Source organism: Ranitomeya variabilis, chromosome 4 (genome assembly GCF_051348905.1).
Source record: "Ranitomeya variabilis isolate aRanVar5 chromosome 4, aRanVar5.hap1, whole genome shotgun sequence".
Classification (NCBI taxonomy): Eukaryota; Metazoa; Chordata; class Amphibia; order Anura; family Dendrobatidae; genus Ranitomeya; species Ranitomeya variabilis.
Window position 1 is genome coordinate 440,275,735 of NC_135235.1, and position 27,992 is coordinate 440,303,726.

Here is a 27,992-nt window from a genome sequence, read left to right on the forward strand (position 1 = left end):
TTTCGCTGTGACGGTCCGCCAAATACCGACGCATCCAGTGCACGACGGACGCGACGTGTGGCCATACGTCGTGATCCGTCGGCAATACAAGTCTATGGGGAAAAACCGCATCCTGCGGGCACATTTGCAGGATGCGTTTTTTTTCCCAAAACGACGCATTGTGACGGATCTAAAAAGACGGAAGTGTGAAAGTAGCCTTATCTAGTGACACCTGGCATAAATGGTTAGCGTTACAATATGAATAACTGCTATGTAACTTGATCTGAGAAACCGCTAAACTTGACAAGTATGCATACAATGATGGATATTTACATTTGTAGTAGTACTAATATGTAAGATAAGTAAGGACTTTAATTTCTTCTCTTGTACAGTTAAATATACTAGTACAGGTCTAAAAAAAAAAAGAAATCACCACCACAGTTTATTTGTTTACGTGTTAAAAAATGCGAATGATTTGTTACACTTCAGTGTGTGTCTGTTCCACAAACTCCAAGGCCAGATGCCCCCATACTGGAGGCGAGACTTCCACAGTATCCTTGTTAACAGGTTGGACTGTAAACTCGAGCCTGCCAGGAGCTGGTGGGCATGGATTTGGAACAGCTAGATCAACCACACGGTAAATGCAAGCATGTGCCAACCCGAGGAGATGAGGCTTTGAGTCTGGAGCTAGATGACAGGTAACACCACGACAGTATATGCGGAAGTGGCGAAAGTTATCCATAGCATGGCTCCAATGAAGGGTTAAGCTAACAAACAGCTGATTGCTTTGCTGGTCCCTTCGCCAATGTACATGAGTCAAGGTTAGGTCAGAAGGCTGCAAAGGACGTTGTGGAGGTAGAGAAGCATCTAAAACCTACAACAGAATAAAGAAAGAGAACAGTTAATGTCTTGTATTACATTATAACACTATAGTATTACTTTATTATCTCTAGCACACCAATAGAGTAGGGATGTCAAACATACATACACAGGGGACCAAAATGTAAAGCTTGGATAAAGTCGTGGGCCAACCTTGATATTTATTAAAAAAAAAATGTCTACAATTGCGGAAGTTCTTTCTTATCATCAAATATAACGATTAACCTTTTCATAGGGAAACAAACTTAAAGGGTGCAGTGGTAGATCGGCTCACTCGGCTACACACAGAAGTAGACATGGGTACACTGCGAATTTAAGAATTTACTTTGGTTTATTGTAGGCAGCATAAACCAAGGTGTAGTAAAGCAAATACAGCCCTCTGGGCAAAATAGGAAAACAAAACGGTGACAGAAAAAATAAAACACAGTCCTTCCGAGAGCGGGGTTCATTCCTCTCACGGCTGGCAGAACACGCATGGCTCAGACTTACAAGTCGAAAGAATACTTTCCTGAAGTGTTTCCTCTCCAGGCCTACCCTGAACACTGAAAGCTTTGGAAGCCGGCCATTTAACCCCTTAAGCCCCAAGGGTGGTTTGCACGTTAATGACCGGGCCAATTATTACAATTCTGACCACTGTCCCTTTATGAGGTTATAACTCTGGAACGCTTCAACGGATCTTGGCGATTCTGACATTGTTTTCTCGTGACAAATTGTACTTCACGATAGTGGTAAAATTTCTTCAATATAACGTGTGTTTATTTGTGAAAAAAACGGAAATTTGGCAAAAATTTTGAAAATTTTGCAATTTTCCAACTTTGAATTTTTATGCCCTTAAATCACAGAGATATGTCGCACAAAATAATTAATAAGTAACATTTCCCACGTCTACTTTACTTCAGCACAATTTTGGAACCAAAATTTTTTTTTTGTTAGGGAGTTAAGGGTTAAAAGTTGACCAGCAATTTCTCATTTTTACAACACCAATATTTTTTAGGGACCACATCACATTTGAAGTAATTTTGACGGGTCTATATGATAGAAAATAACCAAGTGTGACACCATTCTAAAAACTGCACCCCTCAAGGTGCTCAAAACCACATTCAAGAAGTTTATTAATCCTTCAGGTGTTTTACAGGAATTTTTGGAATGTTTAAAAAAAAAAAAAAGAACATTTAACTTTTTTTTTCACAAAAAATTTACTACAGCTCCAATTTGTTTTATTTTACCAAGGAGAAAATGGACCCCAAAAGTTGTTGTACAATTTGTTCTGAGTACGCTGATACCCAATATGTGGGGGTAAACCACTGTTTGGGTGCATGGCAGAGCTCGGAAGGGAAGGAGCGCCATTTGACTTTTCAATGCAAAGTTGACTGGAATTGAGATGGGACGCCATGTTGCATTAGGAGAGCCCCTGATGTGCCTAAACATTGAAACCCCCCACAAGTGACACCATTTTGGAAAATAGACCCCCTTAGGAACTTATCTAGATGTGTGGTGAGCACTTTAACCCACCAAGTGCTTCACAGAAGTTTATAATGCAGAGCTGTAAAAATAAAAAAATCATTTTTTCACAAATATGATCTTTTCGCCCCCAATTTTTTATTTTCCCAAGGGTAAGAGAAGAAATTTGACCCCAAAAGTTGTTGTGCCATTTGTTCTGAGTACGCCGATATCCCATATGTGGGGGTAAACAACTGTTTGGGCGCATGGTAGAGCTCGGAAGGGAAGTGACACCATTTTGGAAAGTAGACCCCCTAAGGAACTTGTCTAGATGTGTTTTGACAGCTTTGAACCCCCAAGTGTTTCACTACAGTTTATAACGCAAAGCCGTGAAAATAAAAATTCTTTTTTTTTTTTTCCACAAAAATAATTTTTTAGCCCCCAGTTTTGTATGTTCCCACGGGTAACAGGAGAAATTCGACCCCAAAAGTTGTCCTGAGTATGCCGATACCCCATATGTGGGGGGAACCACCGTTTGGGCTCATGGCAGAGCTCGGAAGTGAATGAGCGCCATTTGGAATGCAGACAGATGGATTGGTCTGCAGTCGTCATGTTGCATTTGCAGAGCCCCTGATGCACCTAAACAGTAGAAATCCCCCACAAGTGACTCCATATTGGAAACTAGACCCCCCAAGGAACTTATCTAGATGTGTTGTGAGAACTTTGAACCCCCAAGGGTTTCACTACAGTTTATAATGCAGAGTCGTGAAAATAAAAATTAATTTTTTTCCCACAAAAATGTTTTTTAGCCCCACAAATTTTTATTTTCCCAAGGGTAACAAGAGAAATTGGACCCCAATAGGTGTTGTCCAATTTTTCCTGAGTATGCTGATACCTCATATGTTGGGGTAAACCCCTGTTTTGGGGCATGGGAGAGCTCGGAAGGGAAGGAGCACTGTTTTACTTTATCAACGCAGAATTGGCTGGAATTGAGATCGGACGCCATGTCGCGTTTGGAGAGCCCCTGATGTGCCTGAACAGTGGAAACCCCCAATTCTAACTGAAACCCTATCCCAAACACACCCCTAACCCTAATCCCAACCATAACCCTAACCACGCCCCTAACCCTGACACACCCCTAACCCTAATCCCAACCGTAAATTTAATCCAAACCCTAACTTTAGCCCCAACCCTAACCCTAACGTTAGCCCCAACCCTAACTTTGGCCCCAACCCTAACTGTAGCCGTAACCTTAACTTTAGCCCCAACCCTAACGCTAACTTTAGCCCCCAGCCCTAACCCTAACTTTAGCCCCAACCCTAACTGTAGCCTTAACCCTAACTGTAGCCCTAACCCTAGCCCCACCCCTAACCCCAACCCTAGCCCCAACCCTAACCCTAACCCTAGCCCTAACCCTAATGGGAAAATGGAAATAAATACATTTTTTTATGTTTACCTAACTAAGGGGGTGATGAAGGGGTGTTTGATTTACTTTTATAGCGGGTTTTTTAGCGGATTTTTATGATTGACAGCTGTCACACACTAAAAGACGCTTTTATTGCAAAAAATATTTTTTGCGTTACATTTTGAGACCTATAATTTTTCCATATTTTGGTCCACAGAGTCATGTGAGGTCTTTTTTTTTTGCGGGACGAGTTGACATTTTTATTGGTACCATTTTTGGGCATGTGTCATTTTTTGATCGCTTTTTATTCCAATTTTTGTGAGGCAGAATGATCAAAAACCAGCTATTCATGAATTTCTTTTTTTGGGGGGGGGGGGCGTTTATACCTTTCCACGTTTGGTAAAATGGATAAAGCAGTTTTATTCTTCGAGTCAGTACGATTACAGCGATACCTCATTTGCATAATTTTTAATGTTTTGGCGCTTTTGTACGATAAAAACTATTTTATAGAAAAAATAAATGTTTTTGCATCGCTTTATTCTGAGGACTATAACTTTTTTATTATTTTGCTGGTGATGCTGTATGGCGGCTCGTTTTTTGCGGGACAAGATTACGTTTTCAGCGGTACCAAGGTTATTTATATCCGTCCGGCGGTGTGATAATAAAGCGTTGTTTTTTGCCGCTTTTTTTTTTTTTTTACGGTGTTCACTGAAGGGGTTAACTAGAGGGCCAGTTTTATAGGTCGGGTCATTAGGGACGCGGCGATACTAAATACGTGTACTTTTTTTTTTTTATTTAGATGAAGAAATGTATTTATGGGAACAATATATACACAGTGTTCCAAATTATTATGCAAATAATATTTCCCCATATTTTCTCTACATTTCCTATCTGAATTTCAGTCATTGTTATTTTCCAGTCATCTACTATTCTAGTATAATTGCAATGTTTTGGAACAAACTGCCTATGAAATCAGTATCTTTTTTAAAAAAAATAAACACTCAAAATGCATGTTCCAAATTATTATGCATAGCAGAGTTTTCAACCTTTTTTTATTATTTTGAACAAAAAAATGGTCAATTGTGAAGTTATAAGCATTATCAGCTTATTACAAAATGAAATCAAACAGTTTTCAAGTGAAAACTTTATTCTAGGTGATGTTACATTTGCACATAGGACCCCTTGTTCGAAAGAAGCTTCTGAACTCTCTCGTCCATTGAATTTGTCAGTTTTTGGATGGTTTCTGCTTCAATTGTTTTGCATGTGGACAGAATACCCTCCCAGAGCTGTTGCTTAGATGTGAACTGCCTCCCGCCATCATAGACGCTCCTTTTGATGATGCTCCAGAGGTTCTCAATGGGGTTGAGGTCAGGGGAAGATGGTGGCCACACCATAAGTTTGTCCTCTTTTATGCCCATAGCAGCCAGAGGTGCAGATGTGTTTTTTGCAGCATGAGACGGTGCATTATCATGCATGAAGATGATCTTGCTGCGGAAAGCATGGTTCTTCCTCTTGAACCATGGCAGGAAGTGTTGTTTTAGAAACTCCACATAGATTATGGAGCTCATCTTTACCCCTTCAGGGATCATAAAGGGGCCGACAATCTCTCTCCCCATGATTCCAGCCCAAAACATTACTCCACCTCCTCCTTGTTGGCGCCTTAGCCGTGTTTTCATGGGGTTGTCCATCAACCAGCCATCAACCACTCCATCCATCTGGACCATCGAGCGTTGCACGGCACTCACCGGTGAACAAAACAGTTTGGAAGTCAGTCTTCATGTATCGTTTGGCCCACTGGAGCCGTTTCTGCTTGTGTGCAGTGGATAGAGGTGGTCGACAGGATGGCTTACGCACAGCTGCAAACCTCTGAAGGACCCTGCATCTTGTTGTTCTGGGGACGTTGGAGGCACCAGCAGCTTCAAAAACTTGTCTGCTGCTATGACAAGGCATTTTTGCAGCTGCTCTTTTAACCTTACGCAATTGCCTGTTGGGAAAAGTCCTCAATTTTTCCTTATCAGCACGCACACGTGTGTGCTGGGAATCAGCTACATACTTCTTGACTGTGCGATGATCATGATGAAGTGTCTTGGCAATGTTGATTGTAGTCATGCCTTGACCTAAATACTCCACAATTTGTTGCTTCTCAGCAGCCGACACATCCTTTTTCTTTAACATTTTGGCAAAAAATGTAGGCTGCTTAATAATGTGGAACAGCCTTCTTAAGTAGTCTTGCCTTTATTTGGACACACCTGCCAAACTAACTTGCACAGGTATCTGCAATTGCTTTCAGTGATATAAAAAGCCCTGACACACATCACCATCAATGAGTTTAAATGACAAACAAAAAAATTCTAACCATATCGCTCCTAAACTCTTTGTGCATAATACTTTGGAACACAGTATGTATATATTTTTTTTTTTACACATTTAAACATTTTTTTTTTTTTTACTTTTTTACTTTGTCCCAGGGGGAACATTACTGTATAGTGACAGATCGCTGATCTGGCACTTTGCAGAGCACTGTGTCAGATCAGCGATCTGACAGGCAGTGCTCCTGGCTTACCAGCGCCTGCTCTGAGCAGGCACTTGGTAAGCCACCTCCCTGCAGGACCCGGAAGTAGCCCCGTGGCCATTTTGGATCCGGGGCCTGCAGGGAGGAGACACTCGGTACAAGGTGAGCACATCGCCTTGTACCGATCGTCTCAGGGAAGCACGCTGGGAGCCCCCTCCCCGCGCGATGCTTCCCTGTACCGCCGGAACACTGCGATCATGTTTGATCGCAGTGTGCCGGGGGTTAATGTGCTGGGGGCGGTCCCTGACCGCTCCTAGCTCATAGTGCCGGATGTCAGCTGACACCCAGCCGAGATCAGCCGCGCTCCCCCCGTGAGCGCGGCCGATCGCATATGACGTACTATCCAGTCACTGGGAATTAAGTCCCAGGTCACCTTGACAGGATAGTACGTCATATGGGATTAAGGGGTTAAGACCCAGACTATGACTGATCACATGATTGTGACATCACCAAAGGTCCTGTTAGCACACAGCAGTGCTCGGCTCTGTAGGTGGAGATATGGTGGACATTCTCCCACCCGCACTACGAATGTTCACATAAAAACCAGCCCATAATGCAACTTTTATTTTACCCTCACAACACGTAGTGGGCTGGAGGAAACTACACTGGTTTCACATCACGAACGCCATCATGCGCAGTGACACATATCTACACTCCATTACTCCACCCGTCACTTTGTCACAGTGCATACATACTTGCATATATTATGTAAGAGCAGAAAAAAGCATATGGCTCAATAGTCTAATTTACCTTTGGAATTACAAAGGATAAAGACAAAAACCTCGAATAATACAGATAATAAAGTATGTTGCCATCAAAAGTGCCCTTAAACACAGCAGGCCACCCCCACAGTGAATTGCTCCACAGTACCCTCAAAGCGCACAGTATGGTGACCCAATCACAGCATAATTCCCCAACTGTAATCCCCACACAGACCTTAACACATTATAATGGATCCCACATAGTCCTCCATACAGTATAATAGGCCTCACAGTCATCCATAGAGTATGCAGGTAGAGTTGAAAGTGTGATTCTGAGCAGAGCACAACACTGTCACGGGTCAATATACTCATACTGCAGGCCAAAGTTTGACATACCGTATATACTCGAGTATAAGCCGAGAATTTCAGCCCATTTTTTTAGGCTGAAATTGCCCCTCTCGGCTTATACTCGAGTCATACCCAGGGGTCAGCAGGGGAGGGGGAGCAGCAGCTGTGTATTCATACTCACCTGCTCCTGGCGCGGTCCCTGGTTCCCCGGCGCCAGCAGTTTCTTCCTGTAGTGAGCGGTCACATGGTACCGTTCATTACAGTTATGAATATGGACCTCACTCCACTCTCATCGGGGTGGAGCTGCATGTTCATTACTGTAATGAGCGGTACCACGTGACCGCTCACTACAGGAAGAAGCTGCCGGTGCCAGGGAACCAGGGACTGCGCCAGGAGCAGGTGAGTATAACGCAGTGCGCGATATTCACCTGCTCCCCGTTCAACCGTCACCAGCCGCCACTGCGTATTCCCCGTCCTCTGCATGGACGCTCAGGTCAGAGGGCGCGATGACGCTATTAGTGTGCGCCGCCCTCTGCCTGAACAGTCAGTGCAGAGGACGCGGAAGAGACAGCGGCGCTCAGCGGTGGAACGCGGACCGGTGAATATAGCAAGTGCCAGGGGCCTGAGAGGTGAGTATGTGATTTTTTATTTTTTTTTTATCGCAGCAACAGCATATGTAGCAAATGTCTACATGGAGCACCTTATGGGGCCATAATCAATGTTTGTGCAGCTTTATATGGGGCAAATGTCTACATGGAGCATCTTATGGGGCATAATCAATGTTTGTGCAGCTTTATATGGGGCAAATGTCTACATGGAGCATCTTATGGGGCATAATCAATGTTTGTGCAGCTTTATATGGGGCAAATGTCTACTTGGAGCATCTTATGGGGCATAATCAATGTTTGTGCAGCTTTATATGGGGCAAATGTCTACTTGGAGCATCTTATGGGGCATAATCAATGTTTGTGCAGCTTTATATGGGGCAAATGTCTACATGGAGAATCTTATGGGGCATAATCAATGTTTGTGCAGCTTTATATGGGGCAAATGTCTACATGGAGCATCTTATGGGGCCATAATCAATGTTTGTGCAGCTTTATATGGGGCAAATGTCTACATGGAGCATCTTATGGGGCATAATCAATGTTTGTGCAGCTTTATATGGGGCAAATATCTTTATGGAGCATCTTATGGGGCATAATCGTTTACGCAGCATTACATGGGGCAAATGTCTGTATGGAGCATCTTATGGGGCCATAATCCGCATTTGTGCAGCATTATATGGGGCATATTTTAATATGGAGCTTCTTATGGGGCCCATCAAACTTTATGGAGCATTATATGGGGCTCCTGATTCAATATGGATATTCAAAAACACTTAACCTACTGATGTCTCAATTAATGTTACTTTTATTGGTATCTATTTGTATTTTTGACATTTACCGGTAGCTGCTGCATTTTCCACCCTAGGCTTATACTCGAGTCATTAAGTTTTCCCAGTTTTTGTGGCAAAATTAGGGGTCTCGGCTTATACTCGAGTATATATGGTATGTGCCCGAGAGGAAGTTAATGCGAAATGTGCACTGGGGTTTGCAAGTATCACTTACTGGTCTGTATTATCTAGCTGCTTCGCCTCTTTGCTTATGTTGTAGGTTTTTTCTGGGGGTGACTTAGCTAGTACAATTGTATGCTAATCTGCTACTTTATTGGACAATTTTATTATTATTTATTTATTTATATAGCACAATTGATTCTATGGTGTTGTACATGAGAACAGGTTGCATTCAAAACACATATATTTGACAGTGAACAAACTAACAATGATAGACTGGCACAAAGGGAAGGGGACACTGCCCTTTCTAAAGGCAATACATATTAAGTATTTTTAGTAGTTATGTCCAGGAGGCCCTGCCATAACACATGATGTCTTAATTGATGAGACTTCACTACCAGAATTACTAGCAGTTGATTAAATTTAAGTAAATTAAATTTAAAAGACCAAACCAGAAGGAAAAGCTTGAGAAATGTTTTTTCAGACTACATACCCTTATTTCTCCAACACGGCACACAAAGCTCTCATCTTCCTCGTTGTGCTTTGTTCTGGAAACATGTACTGATAAACCAGTCAGCAAACATCCACTTAGTTGCACCTCATAAAACCTAAAATGAAATAGTAACAAATCATCTTAATGCCAGCATCTCTAGTAAAACCAATAACAATAAATGTATCCTTGCAATTTAATATTAGAAGAGTATTTTCTTATTTACTTCACAATTGCTGAAAGACAATGTAGTCAGCCTGGGTTAATAACTTGGATCGGCGGCTGGTAAATGTAAAATATGTTCTGTAATGGTATGATGATATTATATAAATCAGCGTATATGGTAATTTAATTATAGTAACACTTAACACAGGATTTCTAATTTCAAGACACTTTAAAAATGTGTGTGTTTGTTTTTTTTCCCTCACAACTTTCCTTATTTTTACCATCACCACATTATGGTCTCTAAAAAGCAAAGGTACCTTCATGGAAGGCTAGCTGTTTTAGAAAGTTACTTGACATCAACCGCTGCCTCTCATAAAGGGCAACTTCTGTGCAATGCATACACCAGACAGGCAAAAAGTTCAAGCGTATGCAACTTTTTTTTTTTTTTATGTGCAGAGTGCACAAGTAGTCAAAACCAAGGAAGAGAAGGCCAGACAGAGGAAACTGATGAGGATAAGAAGAGAGACAATCCTATATGAATTTACAAAATATTGAGTAATAGTGCTTTGGGAATGTCACATTTTAAAATTACAAGTAGCACACCCTATTAACATTTACCTTTTTAACCAACCAAAGGTCCTATCCTGTTCAGGACTTGTGAAAAATGTGGGGGGGGTTGAAATGGGTTCCAGAGTATGTGTCTGATTGGGGGGCCCTCCTGGGTAAAAAAAAAAATGGTAACAGAAGCCAGTAACATAATTATCATAGTGAAATATATTATACATGAATTAAAAAAATGTTCTCTTCAAAAATTCACATTTTACATACAATGGATCATGAACCCAATTAACAGTAGATAGGTGGCAGTCTATTAGCAGTAACTCGATATTTCGTCTCACAGAGACAGGAAAAGTGTTCGGTGTGTATTCAGTCTCTATAGTATTAAGGATAGCTTGTGGCATGGAGGCAATGAGCTGGCACGGAGTATAGGCGGTTTTCTATACTCTATGTGCCCAGGGCCGCCATCAGGGAATTACTGCCTTTACTGACATGTGGGGTCCGTTGAGCAGAGGGCTGGGCCCCCTCTCTTCTGCTTTCTGGGCCCCAGCGGCAGGATTCTGCCGGTTCAGTGACTGAACGTGCGTCTTCGTTCAGTTACAGTCTATACTGCCGTGCAATAGTTAACATCCGTCAGCCAATCACAGGCCGGCAGCTGACGTCAGCTCGTACGTCGACTGTGTATGACATTATTGCCATACGCCGCAGCCTCCAATGAATAGGGGAGAGTAAGCTATTGGTCGAACTTTGAGGACAGTATGGAGAGACATTGGTCCAGGAATAGTAATACACAAGGGGCCAGGAATGAGAAACATATCGTTACATATGGGAGCAGGATGTCGGACATTTTTACTGTAGGTGCTAATTAAGGGATATTATTACTGTTGTGATGTATATTGTTTTTGAGGATACTGTTTTCAGTGGGAATGTCCTGTTACTGTGTAAAGCAACATGGTCGCTTTTTTTCTTCATCTGGCGTAGTGTAGCAGTTGTGGAAAAGTTGGGGAATGTGCTCTAGATAATTGTATTATTGTCTGCAGAGACGAGTCCTGGCTGGAAGAAGTGATGGTGGTCCGTACTGGATGAAGAAAAGCAAAGATGAAGGACTTCATCTAGATACGCCACAGATGAGTCAGTGTGTTATTTGTACACTGACACTATACACTGCATACTATACACAGAGCTCCTGTTTATAATGCACCGGTAATCACTGTATTACCTTTACACTGACACTAGATACAGAGCTCCTGTGTATGTCACTGTCAATCCCTGTATTACCAGTACTCTGACACTATACACTGTATACTATGTACAGAGTTCCTGTGTATCAGGTCACAAGTAATCACTATTACCTGTACACTGACACTACATACAGAGCTCCTGTGTATAATGTCACCGGTGATCCCTGTATTACCTGTACACTGACACTATATACTACGTAGAGTTCCAGTGTGTAATAGCACTTATGGTAACATTAGTATTGTGTGGTTTTTTTTAAATTAATGATCAGTATTGTAGTATTCGGTCACTATGTGTTGGTAATATGTGGTCTGGTCATGATGTGACAGTGTTTGCCCCTTATAAGTGGCATTATTCAGTCATAATGTGGTGTTAATATATGGTCTGGTCAGGGCTTGTCAGTTTTTGTCCCTTATATGTGGTATTACCATCACACAGTGACCGAATAATATATGAGATGCCATGGTGTGGCAGTATTTGTCCCTTGTATGTGGTATTATTCATTTACTATGTGGTGCCAATATGTGGTCTGGCCATGGTGTGACGTTATTTGTCCCTTGTATATGGTATTATTATTCACTAAAAAAAAAAAAATGTCACTGACTCATTCCTTTAAAGAAAAATAAATAAAAATATACCAAAAGAGAGTATAGGATATTTTAACAAATGTTTAACAGGTTAGCGTAGATTAGGGTGCTGCCAAAAGAGTCTACCTTGTCCTGTAGCGGCTTTAAAAAAATCTTTTGGCCAAAACAAAAACTGATGGCTATGTATGTGATATGGTGTTCGATGGGAACAGTTAATGTATGATTGGTGAGGACGTGGTGCAGAAGTGGAGTTTTTACAAGAGCGGGTGGTGGGACTATGGAATGTTTGAAGGTTGGAGGTGAAGCCTGGGCGGAGTCTCAAGGGGACCCAAAAATGTTGCCAGTATGAGGCCCATTCCTGATGTCTGTGCCACAGGAGAGGGAGAGTGCCAAAATACATTGGATGAACACAAGACACAAACTAAAGTCAACTGTATCTGGTGCGACAGAACCTAGAATTTAGCAACAAAAGGCCCACTGAGTACCCATGGCCTGATTAGGTGAGATCAACTACCAGCTAGTTTTTAACACTAGTAGTCAGGACAGGAAGATATCAGTCCAGCATGACTTATCGAATCAGAATATTTTACTTGCAGTCACTACATACAAAACAAGTATTACAGTTTTCATTGAAATCAATGGACTATTAATTTAATGCAAGCATGCACAATGTCCTTCAGTACAACATAAGTCGTCTATTGTGTAGCCTTGATGATAGCACATACACATTATGCAAAACAGGAATATTGTTATGGAATATTACAAAAGCAATATAGGCAAGCCAACATGGTTTCTGCTCTTACCAGTTATTTCAGTGACACTTTCCACACCACAGAAAGGAGCATCTTGTGTGGACAACTCTAGCGACAATGAGACATTGGGAGAATCCTCCAACTTGTACACGATGCACAGCATGAGTTTTTCTGGAGCTGGAACATGTAAAGAGAACAACCTAGCCAACCCAGCCCACCCCCCAATATTCAAGGCATGAGAACATTTTACAAGTGACATCAGTGACAGATGCAGACAACAAACTTTATATACCCACCACTGAAAACTATGTTATCAATCATTTATAATATACCGTAGCTAACCATAATGCTATAAATAACATCACCGATTACAAAACATTCCTAAAGGACTCGGTTCACATCTCTGACATGGATTACTTTATAAACAGAGGCCACTACACAGTGCCAGGTCCATATGGTGGACTTTTGGGCTCCTTCAATGTGTCAGACAATTTGACTGTTATGTGAAAAATACTATGAACCAGCAGATATAGGGTAAATTTACATCTTAATAGAATTCTGATGCTGTTCAGCCGCTGTACTGAGGGCCTGTGGCTGCTGGGAGAAAATTAGCTTTATTTTTCCCGGCAGCCTCCAGTGTTCAGTCATAAAGGATTAATTCACCACTCAGTAGTCAGACGGCTGTATCCATGACTCGGCACTGACTGACAGCCAGTTCTGTACTGATGCACTGCTGACCTGGCTGTCAGTCAGTGCTGGGGCTTGGTTTAAGCTACCGTTCACTATATATCACACCTGATTGCCCTTAGCTGGGGATATATTCAGACCCAGGAGTCTGATCAAGACTTTAGTCTGATCCATGTATCTTTCAAATGCCATCTTTCAAATTACAGATTTCTAATTACTATACTTTACTATACTTTGAATTAGACTTGAATAGGACTGGAATTTGACTGTAAGGTAACGGAATATCAAACCACTACAATGTTTCGGTTTCTTTTCTCTTTCACACCTATACTACTCTATTTTTCCCTACCTCCTGTAATCCCCCACCTAGTAAGAAACTAGTAATTTCACCCTCCATCCTCCCCAGCCATCTCACCTCCTCCTCACAGCTGTTCCTCTACATACAATATTCTTTCTCCAGACACACACAGCCCCATCATGTCCTATCCTGCTCCCACCTTCTAACGCTCTGCCTGCTACTCCTCATCGCTGGTGACGTATCCCCAAATCATGGCCCTCCTCAACACATCCCCACACTCATTTCTAACCCCCTGCCACGATCCTCTACACGTTTTCCCAACCATGATAACCTCATATCCATTCATCAAGCCCTCACTCCGCCAGTCCCCCTACCTGGAGAACTGTGGAATGCGCACGCTCCATCTGCAACAAACTGCCATTTATCCATGACCTCTTCATCACTAACAAACTCTCCTTCCTCAGCATCACTGAAACCTGGCTCACCCCCTGACTCAGCCTCTCCAGCTGCACTTTCCTATGGCGGATTCCACCTCTCTCACACCCCTTCGCCCCAGCAACAAATGTGGTGGAGGAGTTGGCTTGCTCCTGTCCCCCACATGCTCCTTTACTCCAATCCCACTACCACCCTCCGCTACTCTTCCCTCGTTTGAGGTGCACTCTGTCCGCATCTATTCCCCCTCCAACCTCCAGCTGGCTGTCATCTACCACCCCCCAGAAATAGCCAATTCCACCTTTGTCGACCACTTCACCACCTGGCTACTTCATTTCCGCTCTGCTGACATTAACACTATCATCATGGGAGACTTCAATATCCACATTGACACTTCCACCTCAGCTGCCTCTAAACTTACTGCCTCCTTCGGCCTCATTCAGTGGTCTTCTGGGGCCACTCACAAAGATGGACACACACTAGACCTTATCTTTACCCTATTCTGTTCCCTTAATCTCACTAACTCACCCCTCCCCCTGTCTGACCACAACCTACTGACATTCTCTTACCTCTCCTCTCCTAGTGTGCAACCCCCACTCCACACTCACTCACCCTCGCAGAAGTCTCAAACACCTCAATTTACAATCACTCCGAGTCCCTTCTCCCTCTTAGGCCGGCGTCACACTAGCGAGTTTTAAGGACGTATGAGCGCAGAAAATACATCCGTAAAATACGCATAACACACGGCCCAATGATTCTCTATGGCCCAGCTCCTATCAGCCGTATTTTACGGATCCATATTATACGGTCTTCTATGGCCGTAGAAAATCGCAGCATGCTGCATTTGTCACCGTATTGCGCAAAAAAAATTGCCAATGAAAGTCTATGGGGGCAAGAAGAATAAGGATTACACACGGACCAGCAGTGTGACTTGCGAGAAATACGCAGCGGTGTTCTATAGAAAAGCCGGTAATTCAATTGCCGGCTTTTTCTTTCTTTCTCCTTCACAAACCCGACAGGATATGAGACATGGTTTACATACAGTAAACCATCTCATATCCCTTTTTTTTTTTTGCATATTCCACACTACTAATGTTAGTAGTGTGTATGTGCAAAATTTGGGCGCTGTAGCTTGTAAAATAAAGGGTTAAATTGCGGAAAAAATTGGCGTGGGCTCCCGCGCAATTTTCTCCGCCAGAGTGGTAAAGCCAGTGACCCCATATCCCACCGCTACACGGGAATGGGAAGAGAGGCCAAGTGCCAGAATAGGCGCATCTTCCAGATGTGCCTTTTCTGGGGTGGCTGGGGGCAGATGTTTTTAGCTAGGGGGGGCCAATAACCATGGACCCTCTCTAGGCTATTAATATCTGCCCTCAGTCACTGGCTTTACCACTCTGGCGGAGAAAATTGCGTGGGAGCCCACGCCAATTTTTTCCGCGATTTAACCCTTTATTTTACAAGCTGCAGCGCCCAAATTTTGCACATACACACTACTAACATTAGTAGTGTGGAATATGCAAAAAAAAAAGGGATATGAGATGGTTTACTGTATGTAAACCATGTCTCATATCCTGTCGGGTTTGTGAAGGAGAAATGAAAAGCCGGCAATTGAATTACCGGCTTTTATGATATCTAGCGCTGAATTAAATATAAATACAGTATATATATATATATATATATATATATATATATATATATATATATATATATATCTCAATGACATACGCTGCCACAGCCTGCCTACGGATGACATACGGATCACTATTTTGGGAACATTTCTGCGTATTACGGCCGTAAAATACGCTGAGTGTGATGCCGGCCTTACAGACATAGCTTCCCTTCATGACACAGATGCTGCTGCCACTTTTTATAACACCACAATAACAGCTACACTCGATTTGGCTGCCCCCCTCATGCATAGCAAAACTCGTACAGTCAACAGACAGCCCTGGCTGACCAGCCTGACCTAAGAACTGAGACGGGCTTCCAGGGTCACTGAGTGGAGATGGAAGAGATCCCACTCTGCAGAGCATACAAGCAGTCCCTCGCCAGCTTCAAGTCCAAGCTCACTGCCGCAAAACAAACTTATTTCTCATATCCCCGTCTCACAACCCTAAACAGCTTTTCAACACTTTCAATTCTCTACTCCGTTCCCCAGCACCTCCTCCCTCCCCCCTCATTTCTGCTGAAGACTTTGCCTCTTTCTTTAAACAGAAGATTGATATAATCAGAGAAAGCTTTGGCACGCAGCACACAATGCCCCTCTAAGCTGCTCAACCCTGTTCCTCCAAAACCAGCTTCTCCACCATGAGAGAAGATCAGCTCTCCACCCTCCTGTCTAGATCACATCTCACCACTTGCACGCTTGATCCGCTCCCGTCCCACCCTCCCTAACCTCATCACAGTCTTCATCCCAACCCTAACACACCTCTTCAACCTCTCACTCACAACTGGTGTTTTCCCCTCATCCTTCAAACATGCCAAGAACGCACCCATCCTCAAAAAGCCCTCCCTCGACCCATCCTCTGTGTCTAGCTATCGCCCGATATCTCTTCTCGCTTATGCCTCAAAACTACTGGAACAGCATGTCCATCTTGAACTGTCCTCCCACCTCTCTTCCTGCTTCTTCTTTGACCGGTTACAATCTGGCTTCCGACCCCATCACTCAACTGAAACTGCCCTCTAAAGTCACCAATGACCTACTAACCGCCAAGAGCAAGCGACACTACTCTGTCCTCCTTCTCCTGGACCGGTCTTCTGCCTTTGACACTGTGGACCATTCCCTCCTGCTGCAGATTCTATCATCTCTTGGCATCACAGACTTGGCCCTATCCTGGATCTCGTCATATCTAACAGACCGAACTTTCAGTGTCTCCCTCTCCCACACCACCTCCTCACCTCGCCCCTTGTCTGTCAGTGTCCCTCAAGGCTCAGTTCTGGGACCCCTACTTTTCTCCATCTACACCTTCGGCCTGGGACAGCTCATAGAAACCCACGGTTTGCAGTATCATCTCTACGCCGATGACACGCAGATCTACCTATCCAAACCTGACCTCACCTCCTTACTCACCAAAATCCCACACGGTCTGTCTGCTATCACGGCCTTCTTTTCTGCTCGCTTTCTAAAACTGAACATGGACAAAACAGAATTCATCATCTTTCCCCCATCTCACTCTACCCCTACACCAGACCTATCCATCAAGGTCAATGGCTGCTCACTTTCCCCATTCCCCCATGCTCGGTGCCTCGGGGTGATCCTCGACTCTGCCCTCTCTTTCAAGCCACATATGCAAGCCCTTGCCTCCTCCTGCCGTCTCAAACTCTAAAATATTTCCCGGATCCACGCATCGACAACAAAACCACAAAAACTGTAGTGCACGCCCTTATCTCCCGCCTTGACTACTGCAACCTCCTACTCTCTGGCCTCCCCTCTAGCACTCTGGCACCACTCTAATTCATCCTACACTCTGCTGCCCGACCAATCTACCTGTCTCCCCACTATTCCCCAGCCTCTCCCCTATGCCAAGCCCTTCACTGGCTTCCTATCCTCCAGAGGCCACAGTTCAAAACCCGTACTATGACATACAAAGCCATCCACAACCAGTCTCCTCCATACATCTGCGACATGGTCTGCCGGTACTTACCTACACGCAACCTTCGATCCTCATAAGATCTCCTTCTCTACTCCCCTCTTACCTCTTCTTCCCACAACCGCATCCAAGACTTCTCCCTTGCTTCCCCCATACTCTACCTCAACACATCAGACTCTCGCCTGCCATAGAAACCTTCAAAAAGAACCTGAAGACTCACCTCTTCCGACAAGCCTACAGCCTGCAGTGATCCTCAACCTGCTCAACTGCCACACGCCCAGCTCTACCCTCTCCTAGTGTATCCTCACCCACCCCTGCAGATTGTGGGCCCTGCGGGCAGGGTCCTCCCTCCTTCTGTACCTGTTTGTGCCTTTTTATTGCTCATGCTTATTGTATTTGTCTATATTTGCCCCTTTTCACATGTAAAGCGCCATGGAATAAATGGCGCTATAAAAATGCACAATAATAATAATAATAATAATAAATCGAGCGGTGACTGAAGCTGCGCTTCTATGACTGAAATCCTGAGGCCCCCCAGAAGGAATAAAGTTAATTTCCTCACGACAGTTGGACCTTCAGTGGTGCGGCCGAAAGTCAAAAACCTGCAGATCAACCCCATATCTGCAGGATAATAGTAGTTTTTAAGATGACAGGTTCCCTTTAAATAGAACCATTGACACAGGCATGAATAGAGCCATAAATATACAAAAAAAATCATAATCTACAACATACAATTTCTGAAGCCAATGGTGCATATATGGTACGTACACACATTAAAAGAAAATATCTCTCGTGTGTGTAAACTATTTTACATAAAAACAGTTGCAAAAAACAATCCACACACTAAATCTTAATTGACAAATCATGTTTTTTCCATTTGACTTTCATGTCCTAGTAATTCTCAAAGCTAAACCGTCCCACCCAATATTATAGCTTTTCACTTACTTCAAAGAAACCCCCTTAGTGTCCGCAGACAATGTTCCTTCAATAAGCAGGGAATTGCCTCCATGCCAGGCATCTTCTGGGCAGATCCGAGACTTGACATAACTTACATCTTCATCAATAGCGACTGCAGAGAAAATTGGTTGTAACTCCTGAGCGCTTAGGTTAAACCAAGGACCAATATCTTCAGCCTAACATGATAAAGTATTTAAATGTAAATATGAGTATACTATAATTTAAAAAAAAGCTTAAGGTGAGCAACATGTGATTAACATCTTGGTGTCCAAGATAATTTTGACCTTATTGACCAGGCCAAAATGTTACCATTCTGACTAGACTTGTGTTTATTTGTGAAAATTGTAATTTGGTTAAAAAAAAATATATATTATTTTAATATATATTATGTACCGTATATACAATTTCATAGTTTGCAAACTTTCAATCTTTATATCCACCCAGTTAGTCATGCTGTACAAAATAAGTAATAACATTTCCCATATGCCTACTTTACATCTGCATCATTTTTCAATCATCATTTTATTTAGTTAGGATGTTAGAGGGGCAGGGCTGTGGAGTCGGTAAGCCAAACCTCCGACTGAGACTTCTCAAATTCCCTGACCACGACCCCACAGCAACTGCCTCACTACTGAGCAGATACATAAAGAGCAGCACAGATTCATCTCAAATAAAAAGAAGAGATCCTTAGATCAGAAATAGAACATTTCAGAAATTCTTATTAAAAAACTAGATGGTGGCCCGATTCTAATGCATCGGGTATTCTAGAATATGCATGTCCACGTAGTATATTGCCCAGTCACGTAGTATATTGCCCAGCCACATAGTACATTGCCCAGCCACGTAGTATACAGACTTAAAATAAAAAATAAACATATACTCACCTTCCGAAGGCCCGTTGAAGTCCTGGCCCTGTGTGCGGTAAACGCGCAGTTTCCGGTCCCAGGGTTGGTATGAGCGCAGGACCTGTGATGACGTCGCGGTCACAAGACCGTGACGTCATGGCAGGACCTTCTCGCATACCATCCTTGCCACCGGAACCTGAAGCTTGCATGGAGCGGTCACCGGAGCATCGCGAGGAGTGGGAAAGGCGGCGGATGGTGAGTATAGCAGGTTTTTTTTTTTTTTTTATTATTTTTAACATGATATATATATATATATATATATATATATATATATATATATATATATATATATGTATGTGGCTGAGCTCCAGAGATGCAGTAAGGAGATGGGAGAAAGTTCCACAAAGCCAACTATCACTGCAGCCCTCCACCAGTTGAGCCTTTATGGCAGAGTGGCCCGACGAATGCCTCTCCTCCGTGCAAGACATATGAAAGCACGCATAGAGTTTGCTAAAGAACACATGAAGGACTCTCAGACTATGAGAAATAAGAATCTCTGGTCTGATGAAACGAAGATAGACCTTTTTGGTGATAATTCTAAGCCGTATGTGTGGAGAAAGCCAGGCACTGCTCATCACCTGCCCAATACAATCCCAACAGTGAAACATCGTGGTGGCAGCATCATGTTATGGGGGGGGGGGGGGGGTTCAGCTGCAGGGACAGGACGACTGGTTGTCACTGAAGGAAAAATGAATGCGGCCAAGTACAGAGATATCCTGGATGAAAACCTCTTACAGAGTGCTCTGGAACTTAGACAATGACACTGAGTGGTTTCAGAACAACTCTGTGACCATGTGACCATTCTTGACTGGCCCAGCTAGAGCCCTGACCTAAACTGAATTGAGCATCTCTGCAGAGACCTGAAAATGGCTGTCCACCAATGTTCACCATCCAGCCTGACGGAACTAGAGAGGATCTGCAAGGATGAATTGCAGAGGATCCCCAAATCCAGGTGTGAAAAACTTGCTGCATCATTCCCAAGAAGATTCATGGCTGTACTAGCTCAAAAGGGTGCTTCTACTCAATACTGAGGAAAGGGTCTGAATATTTATGACCATGTGATATTTCAGTTTTTCTTTTTTAATAAAATTTGCAAAAATGTCTACATTTCTGCTTTTTTTCCAGTCAACATAGGGTGCAGAGTGTACATTAACCCCTTCCTGACATCGGACGTACTATCCCGTCGAGGTGGGGTGGGCCCGTATGACCACCGACGGGATAGTACGTCCAGCGCGATCGGCGGCGCTCACGGGGGGAGCGCGGCCGATCGCGGCCGGGTGTCAGCTGCCTATCGCAGCTGACATCCGGCACTATGTGCCAGGAGCGGTCACGGACCGCTCCCGGCACATTAACCCCCGGGCACACCGCGATCAAACATGATCGCGATGTGCCGGCGGTGCAGGAAAGCATCGCGCAGGGAGGGGGCTCCCTGCGGGCTTCCCTGAGCCCCCCGCAGCAACGCGATGTGATCGCGTTGCTGCGAGGGTCTTACCTCCCTCCCTGCCTGCTCCAGACCTGGATCCAAGATGGCCGCGGATCCGGGTCCTGCAGGGAGGGAGGTGGCTTCACAGAAGCCTGCTCAGAGCAGGCACTGTGAAGCAGCCTGCACTTCTCTCAGATCGGTGATCTGTCAGAGTGCTATGCAAACTGGCAGATCACAGATCTGTATTGTCCCCCCCGGGGCAAAGTAAAAAAGTAAAAAAAAAATTATCCAAATGTGTAAAAAAAAATAAAAAAAAATATTCCAAAATAATGAAAAAAAATATATATATTATTCCCATAAATACATTTCTTTATCTAAATAAAAAAACCAAAACAATAAAAGTACACATATTTAGTATCGCAGAGTCCGTAACGACCCGACCTATAAAACTGGCCCACTAGTTAACCCCTTCAGTAAACACCGTAAGAAAAAAAAAAAAACCGAGGCAAAAAACAACGCTTTATTATCATACCGCCGAACAAAAAGTGGAATAACACGCGATCAAAAAGACAGATATAAATAAACATGGTACCGCTGAAAGCGTCATCTTGTCCCGCAAATAACGAGCCGCCATACAGCATGATCAGCAAAAAAATAAAAAAGTTATAGTCCTGAGAATAAAGCGATGCAAAAATAATTATTTTTTCCATAAAATAGTTTTTATCGTATAAAAGCGCCAAAACATAAAAAAATAATATAAATGAGGTATCGCTGTAATCGTACTGACCCGAAGAATAAAACTGCTTTATCAATTTTACCAAACGCGGAACAGTATAAACGCCTCTCCCAAAAGAAATTCATGAATAGCTGGTTTTTGGTCATTCTGCCTCACAAAAATCGGAATAAAAAGCGATCAAAAAATGTGACGTGCCCAAAAAGTTACCAATAAAAACGTCAACTCGTCCCGCAAAAAACAAGACCTCACATGACTCTATGGACCAAAATATGGAAAATTTATAGCTCTCAAAATGTGGTAACGCAAAAAATATTTTTTGCAATAAAAAGCGTCTTTCAGTGTGTGACGGCTGCCAATCATAAAAATCCGCTAAAAAACTCGCTATAAAAGTAAATCAAACCCCCCTTCATCACCCCCTTAGTTAGGGAAAAATAAAAAAAATTTATTTATTTCCATTTTCCCATTAGGGTTAGGGCTAGGGTTGGGGCTAGGGTTAAGGCTACAGTTAGGGTTGGGGCTAAAGTTAGGGTTAGGGTTGGGGCTAAAGTTACGGTTAGGGTTTAGATTACATTTACGGTTGGGAATAGGGTTGGGATTAGGGTTAGGGGTGTGTCAGGGTTAGAGGTGTGGTTAGGGTTACAGCTGGGATTAGGGTTAGGGGTGTGTTTGGATTAGGGTTTCAGTTATAATTGGGGGGTTTCCACTGTTTCGGCACATCAGGGGCTCTCCAAACGCGACATGGCGTCCGATCTCAATTCCAGCCAATTCTGCGTTGAAAAAGTAAAACAGTGCTCCTTCCCTTCCGAGCTCTCCCGTGTGCCCAAACAGGGGTTTACCCCAACATATGGGGTATCAGCGTACTCAGGACAAATAGGACAACAACCTTTGGGGTCCAATATCTCCTGTTACCCCTGTGAAAATACAAAACTGGGGGCTAAAAAATAATTTTTGTGGGAAAAAAAAAGATTTTTTATTTTCACGGCTCTGCGTTATAAACTGTAGTGAAACACTTGGGGGTTCAAAGTTCTTACAACACATCTAGATAAGTTCCTTGGGGGGTCTAGTTTCCAAAATGGGGTCACTTGTGCGGGGCTTCTACTGTTTAGGTACATTAGGGGCTCTGCAAACGCAATGTGACGCCTGCAGACCATTCCATCTAAGTCTGCATTCCAAATGGCGCTCCTTCACTTCCGAGCCCTTCCATGCGTCCAAACGGTGGTTCCCCCCCACATATGGGGTATCAGCGCACTCAGGACAAATTGGACAACAAATTTTGGGGTCCAATTTCTCCTGCTACCCTCGGGAAAATACAAAACTGGGGGCTAAAAAAATAATTTTTGTGGGAAAAAATTTTTGTTTTATTTTTACGGCTCTGCATTATTAACTTCTGTGAAGCCCTTGGTGGGTCAAAGCGCTCAAAACCCATCTAGATAAGTTCCTTAGGGGGTCTACTTTCCAAAATGGTGTCACTTGTGGGGGGTTTCAATGTTTAGGCACATCAGTGGCTCTCCAAACGCAACATGGCGTCCCATCTCAATTCCTGTCAATTTTGCATTGAAAAGTCAAACGGTGCTACTTCCCTTCCGAGCTCTCCCATGCGCCCAAACAGTGGTTTACCCCCACATATGGGGTATCAGCGTACTCAGGACAAATTGTACAACAACTTTTGGGGTCCAATTTCTTCTTTTACGCTTGGGAAAATAAAAAATTGGGGGCGAAAAATAATTTTTGTGAAAAAATATGATTTTTTATTTTTACGGTTCTGCATTATAAACTTCTGTGAAGCACTTGGTGGGTCAAAGTGCTCAGCACACCTCTAGATAAGTTCCTTAGGGGGTCTACTTTCCAAAATGGTGTCACTTGTGGGGGGTTTCAATGTTTAGGCACATCAGGGGCTCCCCAAACGCAACATGGTGTCCCATCTCAATTCCAGTCAATTTTGCATTGAAAAGTCAAATGGCGCTCCTTCGCTTCCGAGCTCTGTCATGCGCCCAAACAGTGGTTTACCCCCACATATGGGGTATCGGCGTACTCAGGACAAATTGTACAACAACTTTTGGGGTCCATTTTCTCCTGTTACCCTTGGTAAAATAAAACAAATTGGAGCTGAAGTAAATTTTTTGTGAAAAAAAGTTAAATGTTCATTTTTATTTAAACATTCCAAAAATTCCTGTGAAGCACCAGAAGGGTTAATAAACTTCTTGAATATGGTTTTGAGCACCTTGAGGGGTGCAGTTTTTAGAATGGTGTCACACTTGGGTATTTTCTATCATATAGACCCCTCAAAATGACTTCAAATGAGATGTGGTCCCTAAAAAAAAATGGTGTTGTAAAAATGAGAAATTGCTGGTCAACTTTTAACCCTTATAACTCCCTAACAAAAAAAAATTTTGGTTCCAAAATTGTGCTGATGTAAAGTAGACATATGGGAAATGTTACTTATTAAGTATTTTGTGTGACATATCTCTGTGATTTAAGGGCATAAAAATTCAAAGTTGGAAAATTGCAAAATTTTCGCCAAATTTCCATTTTTTTTGCAAATAAACGCAGGTAATATCAAAGAAATTTTACCACTATCATGAAGTACAATATGTCACGAGAAAACAATGTCAGAATTGCCAAGATCCGTTGAAGCGTTCCAGAGTTATAACCTCATAAAGGGACAGTGGTCAGAATTGTAAAAATTGGCCCGGTCATTAACGTGCAAACCACCCTTGGGGGTGAAGGGGTTAATGAGGGGGGAAAAAAAGAACTTTTTTGAATTTACCAAATGGCTGCAATGAAACAGAGTGAAAAATGTAAAGGGGTCTGAATACTTTCTGTACCCATTGTACATATCTGCAGTATGTCTATATATTCTATCTATGTGGGGCCATTATACTGCAGAGCACTATGTGGGGCCTATTGTATTACTTGGAGGACTATATGGGGAATCTAGGTCTACTGAAGGTTCAATAGGACAAAAATTATTTTGTAAGGGCTGCAAAGTTATGAGATGTGCTCTTCCGTGAACCGCTGAATATTTTTTTTTTCCTTTTGGGGGGGTCACAATTATTGTGAGATCCTGCTCTGTCCTCTTCTATGGGAGCAGTGGCGTAATGCGTGACTCTGTTCTATCCATTTTTATGGGAGCAGTGGTGTAATGTGCGACATTGCTCTATCTACTTCTATGAGAGTAGTAATAGAGTGGACAGAGCAGTGTCGCACATTACACTACTGCTCCTATAGAAGTGGAAAGAGCAGGGTCACGCATTACATACAATAGATGCTGCATATCTAATCCCATTACGTGTGATACACTCCGCTGAGTTAAATATCTAATCCCATCATGTGATAAAGTACACTTAAGGCCCCGTCTCACATAGCGATTTACCAACGATCACGACCAGCGATACGACCTGGCCGTGATCGTTGGTAAGTTGTTGTGTGGTCGCTGGGGAGCTGTCACACAGACCGCTCTCTCCAGCGACCAACGATCAGGGGAACGACTTCGGCATCGTTGAAACTGTCTTCAACGATGCCGAAGTCCCCCTGCAGCACCCGGGTAACCAGGGTAAACATCGGGTTACTAACCGCAGGGCCGCGCTTAGTAATCCGATGTTTACCCTGGTTACCAAAAAAAACAAACACTACATACTCACTATCTGATGTCCGTCAGGTCCCTTGCCGTCTGCTTCCCGCTCTGACTGAGTGCAGCCGTACAGTGAGAGCAGAGCGCAGCGGTGACGTCACTGCTGTGCTCTCTCTTTATGGCGGCAGTCAGAGTAGGAAGCAGACGGCAAGGGACCTGACGGACATCAGATGGTGAGTATGTACTGTTTGTTTTTTTTTACATTTACGCTGGTAACCAGGGTAAACATCGGGTTACTAAGCGCGGCCCTGCGCTTAGTAACCCGATGTTTACCCTGGTTACCAGTGAAGACATCGCTGAATCCGTGTCACACACACCGATTCAGCGATGTCAGCGGGACCTCAACGACCAAAAAATGGTCCAGGCCATTCCGACACGACCAGCGATCTCACAGCAGGGGCCTGATCGCTGGTACGTGTCACACATAGCGAGATCGCTACTGAGGTCGCTGTTGCGTCACAAAACTTGTGACTCAGCAGCGATCTCGCTAGCGATCTCGCTATGTGAGACGGGGGCTTTAGCCGTGTATCTAATCCCAGCATGTGTTACTCTAAGCATATCTAATCACATACAACACACTTCAGGTATCTAACCCCAGCTTATCATACAGCAAGCAACATCAATTAACAGAATCGGTGCTACAGTCCTTGATGACTTGATGACACTGTCCACATGTCTTTATCACTTTGCAGTCACCAACAAAAAAGCTCTGCACTCTGATCCTAAAGGTACCGTCACATTTAGCGACGGTGCAGTGATCTAGACAACGATGCCGATCGCTGCAGAGTCGCTGTGTGGTCGCTGGAGAGCTGTCACACAGACAGCTCTCCAGCGACCAACGATGCCTAAGTCCCCGGGTAACCAGGGTAAACATCGGGTTACTAAGCGCAGGGCCGCGCTTAGTAACCCGATGTTTACCCTGGTTACCAGTGTAAATGTAAAAAAAACCAAACACTACATACTTACATTCCGATGTCTGTCGCGTCCCCCGGCGTTCTGCTTCCCTGCACTGTAAGCGCCGGCCCTAAAGCAGAGCGGTGACGTCACCGCTGTGCCCTGCTTTACGGCCAGCCGGCGCTGACACAGTGCAGGGAAGCAGAACGCCGGGGGACGCGACACACATCGGAATGTGAGTATGTAGTGTTTGTTTTTTTTTTACATTTACACTGGTAACCAGGGTAAACATCGGGTTACTAAGCGCGGCCCTGCGCTTAGTAACCCGATGTTTACCCTGGTTACCAGTGAAGACACCTGGTTACCAGTGAAGACATTGGTGGATCTGTGTCACACACACCGATCCAGCGATGTCTGCGGGAGATCCAGCGATGAATAAGGTGCTGGCCTTCTAGCTCCGACCAACGATGTCACAGCGGGATCCTGATCGCTGCTGCGTGTCAAACACAACGATATCGCTATCCAGGACGCTGCAACGTCACGAATCGCTAGCGATATCGTTGTTAAGTTGTTCAGTGTGAAGGTACCTTAAGCGTCATCCTTTCTTATCCTTTTGCAAACACCCAGAGGAGGAGGAGAGGGGAGAGGTCACAGGTGAGGAGATCCTGTTCACATTTACTGCAGTTGTAATGTCAGCTAAACTACACTAGATTTTCATGGCAAATTTCAGCAGCTGCTCCCCATAGTGTATAATAGTGGACATAAACATTTTAAAAATTCTTTTTCATATTTTACTTCATTGAAAAAAAAAATTGAAACATTTAGGCTATGTGCACACGTTGCGGATTATGACGCGGATCCGCAGCGTTTTTGGAAGCGCGGAACTGTATCAAATTCACAGTGTAGTGTGCTATTAATGTTATTCTATGTGAAATGAATTCTTTGTGCGGATCTGCAGCGTTTCTGCACCCATTGATTTTCATTGAGTCAGGCACATCCGAAGCAAAACCGCAGGTGTAATAAAGATCTGCAGATTTGCTGCGGATGTGGGTGTGAGAAACGCTGCAGATCGGGAGGAGGAAAGTGTGTGGGCGGAGTCTATGTGCGCGTCTGTGTGCGGGGGTCTGCGTGTATGTGTGGGTCTGTGTGTGCGTGCTTGTGTCCCTGTGTGTGTGTGTGCGCGTGTCTGCGTGAATCTGCGTCCGTGTGCGGGTCTGTGTGCCTGTGTGGGTCTGTGTAAGACTACTTTCACACTAGCGTCGTACGACGCACGTCGCAATGCGATGTTGCAACGTACCGACGCATACTGTGCAAGCGCCGCACAACGGGGGCAGCGGATGCAGTTTTTCAACGCATACGCTGCCCCATTGTGAGGTGCGGGGAGGCGGGGCCGGAGTTCCGGCCGCGCATGCGCAGTCGGAAATCCTGGACACGACGCACCAAAAAACGTTACATGCAACGTTTTTTGGTGGCGACGGACCGACGTAACCGTCGCATGACGGTTGCGACGTGTGGCAATGCGTCGCTAATGCAAGTCTATGGAGAAAAAAACGCATCCTGCAAGCACTTTTGCAGGATGCGTTTTTTCTGCAAAACGACGCATAGCGACGTGCAGTGCACGACGCTAGTGTGAAAGTAGCCTAAGCAGCCATTGTCTGATGGGACTACTGATCCCATCCAGCTATGAATGCTCACAGTGACAGCATTACAGACGATGAGAAAGTAGTCCAATCAGAAAATGCATGTGTTCAGTAGTTAAAAAAAAACAA

At 43.8% G+C, this 27,992-nt stretch overlaps 1 protein-coding gene across 2 annotated transcripts in view; it reads right to left on the reverse strand.

The window, feature by feature from the left end:
- Window positions 1–241: 241 nt before the first annotated feature.
- Window positions 242–27,992, reverse strand: part of ENGASE (endo-beta-N-acetylglucosaminidase) — a 105,636-nt gene continuing 77,885 nt past the window's right edge. For both annotated transcript variants that reach the window (XM_077251461.1, XM_077251460.1), the window contains exons 10-14: window positions 18,623–18,810; window positions 12,722–12,870; window positions 10,153–10,252; window positions 9,373–9,487; window positions 242–853 (exon numbers count right to left, since the gene is read on the reverse strand). In XM_077251461.1, the coding sequence (XP_077107576.1) occupies window positions 458–853; window positions 9,373–9,487; window positions 10,153–10,252; window positions 12,722–12,870; window positions 18,623–18,810 (948 nt within the window). In that variant the 3' untranslated portion in view covers window positions 242–457. The remainder of the gene's footprint in view (window positions 854–9,372; window positions 9,488–10,152; window positions 10,253–12,721; window positions 12,871–18,622; window positions 18,811–27,992) is intronic.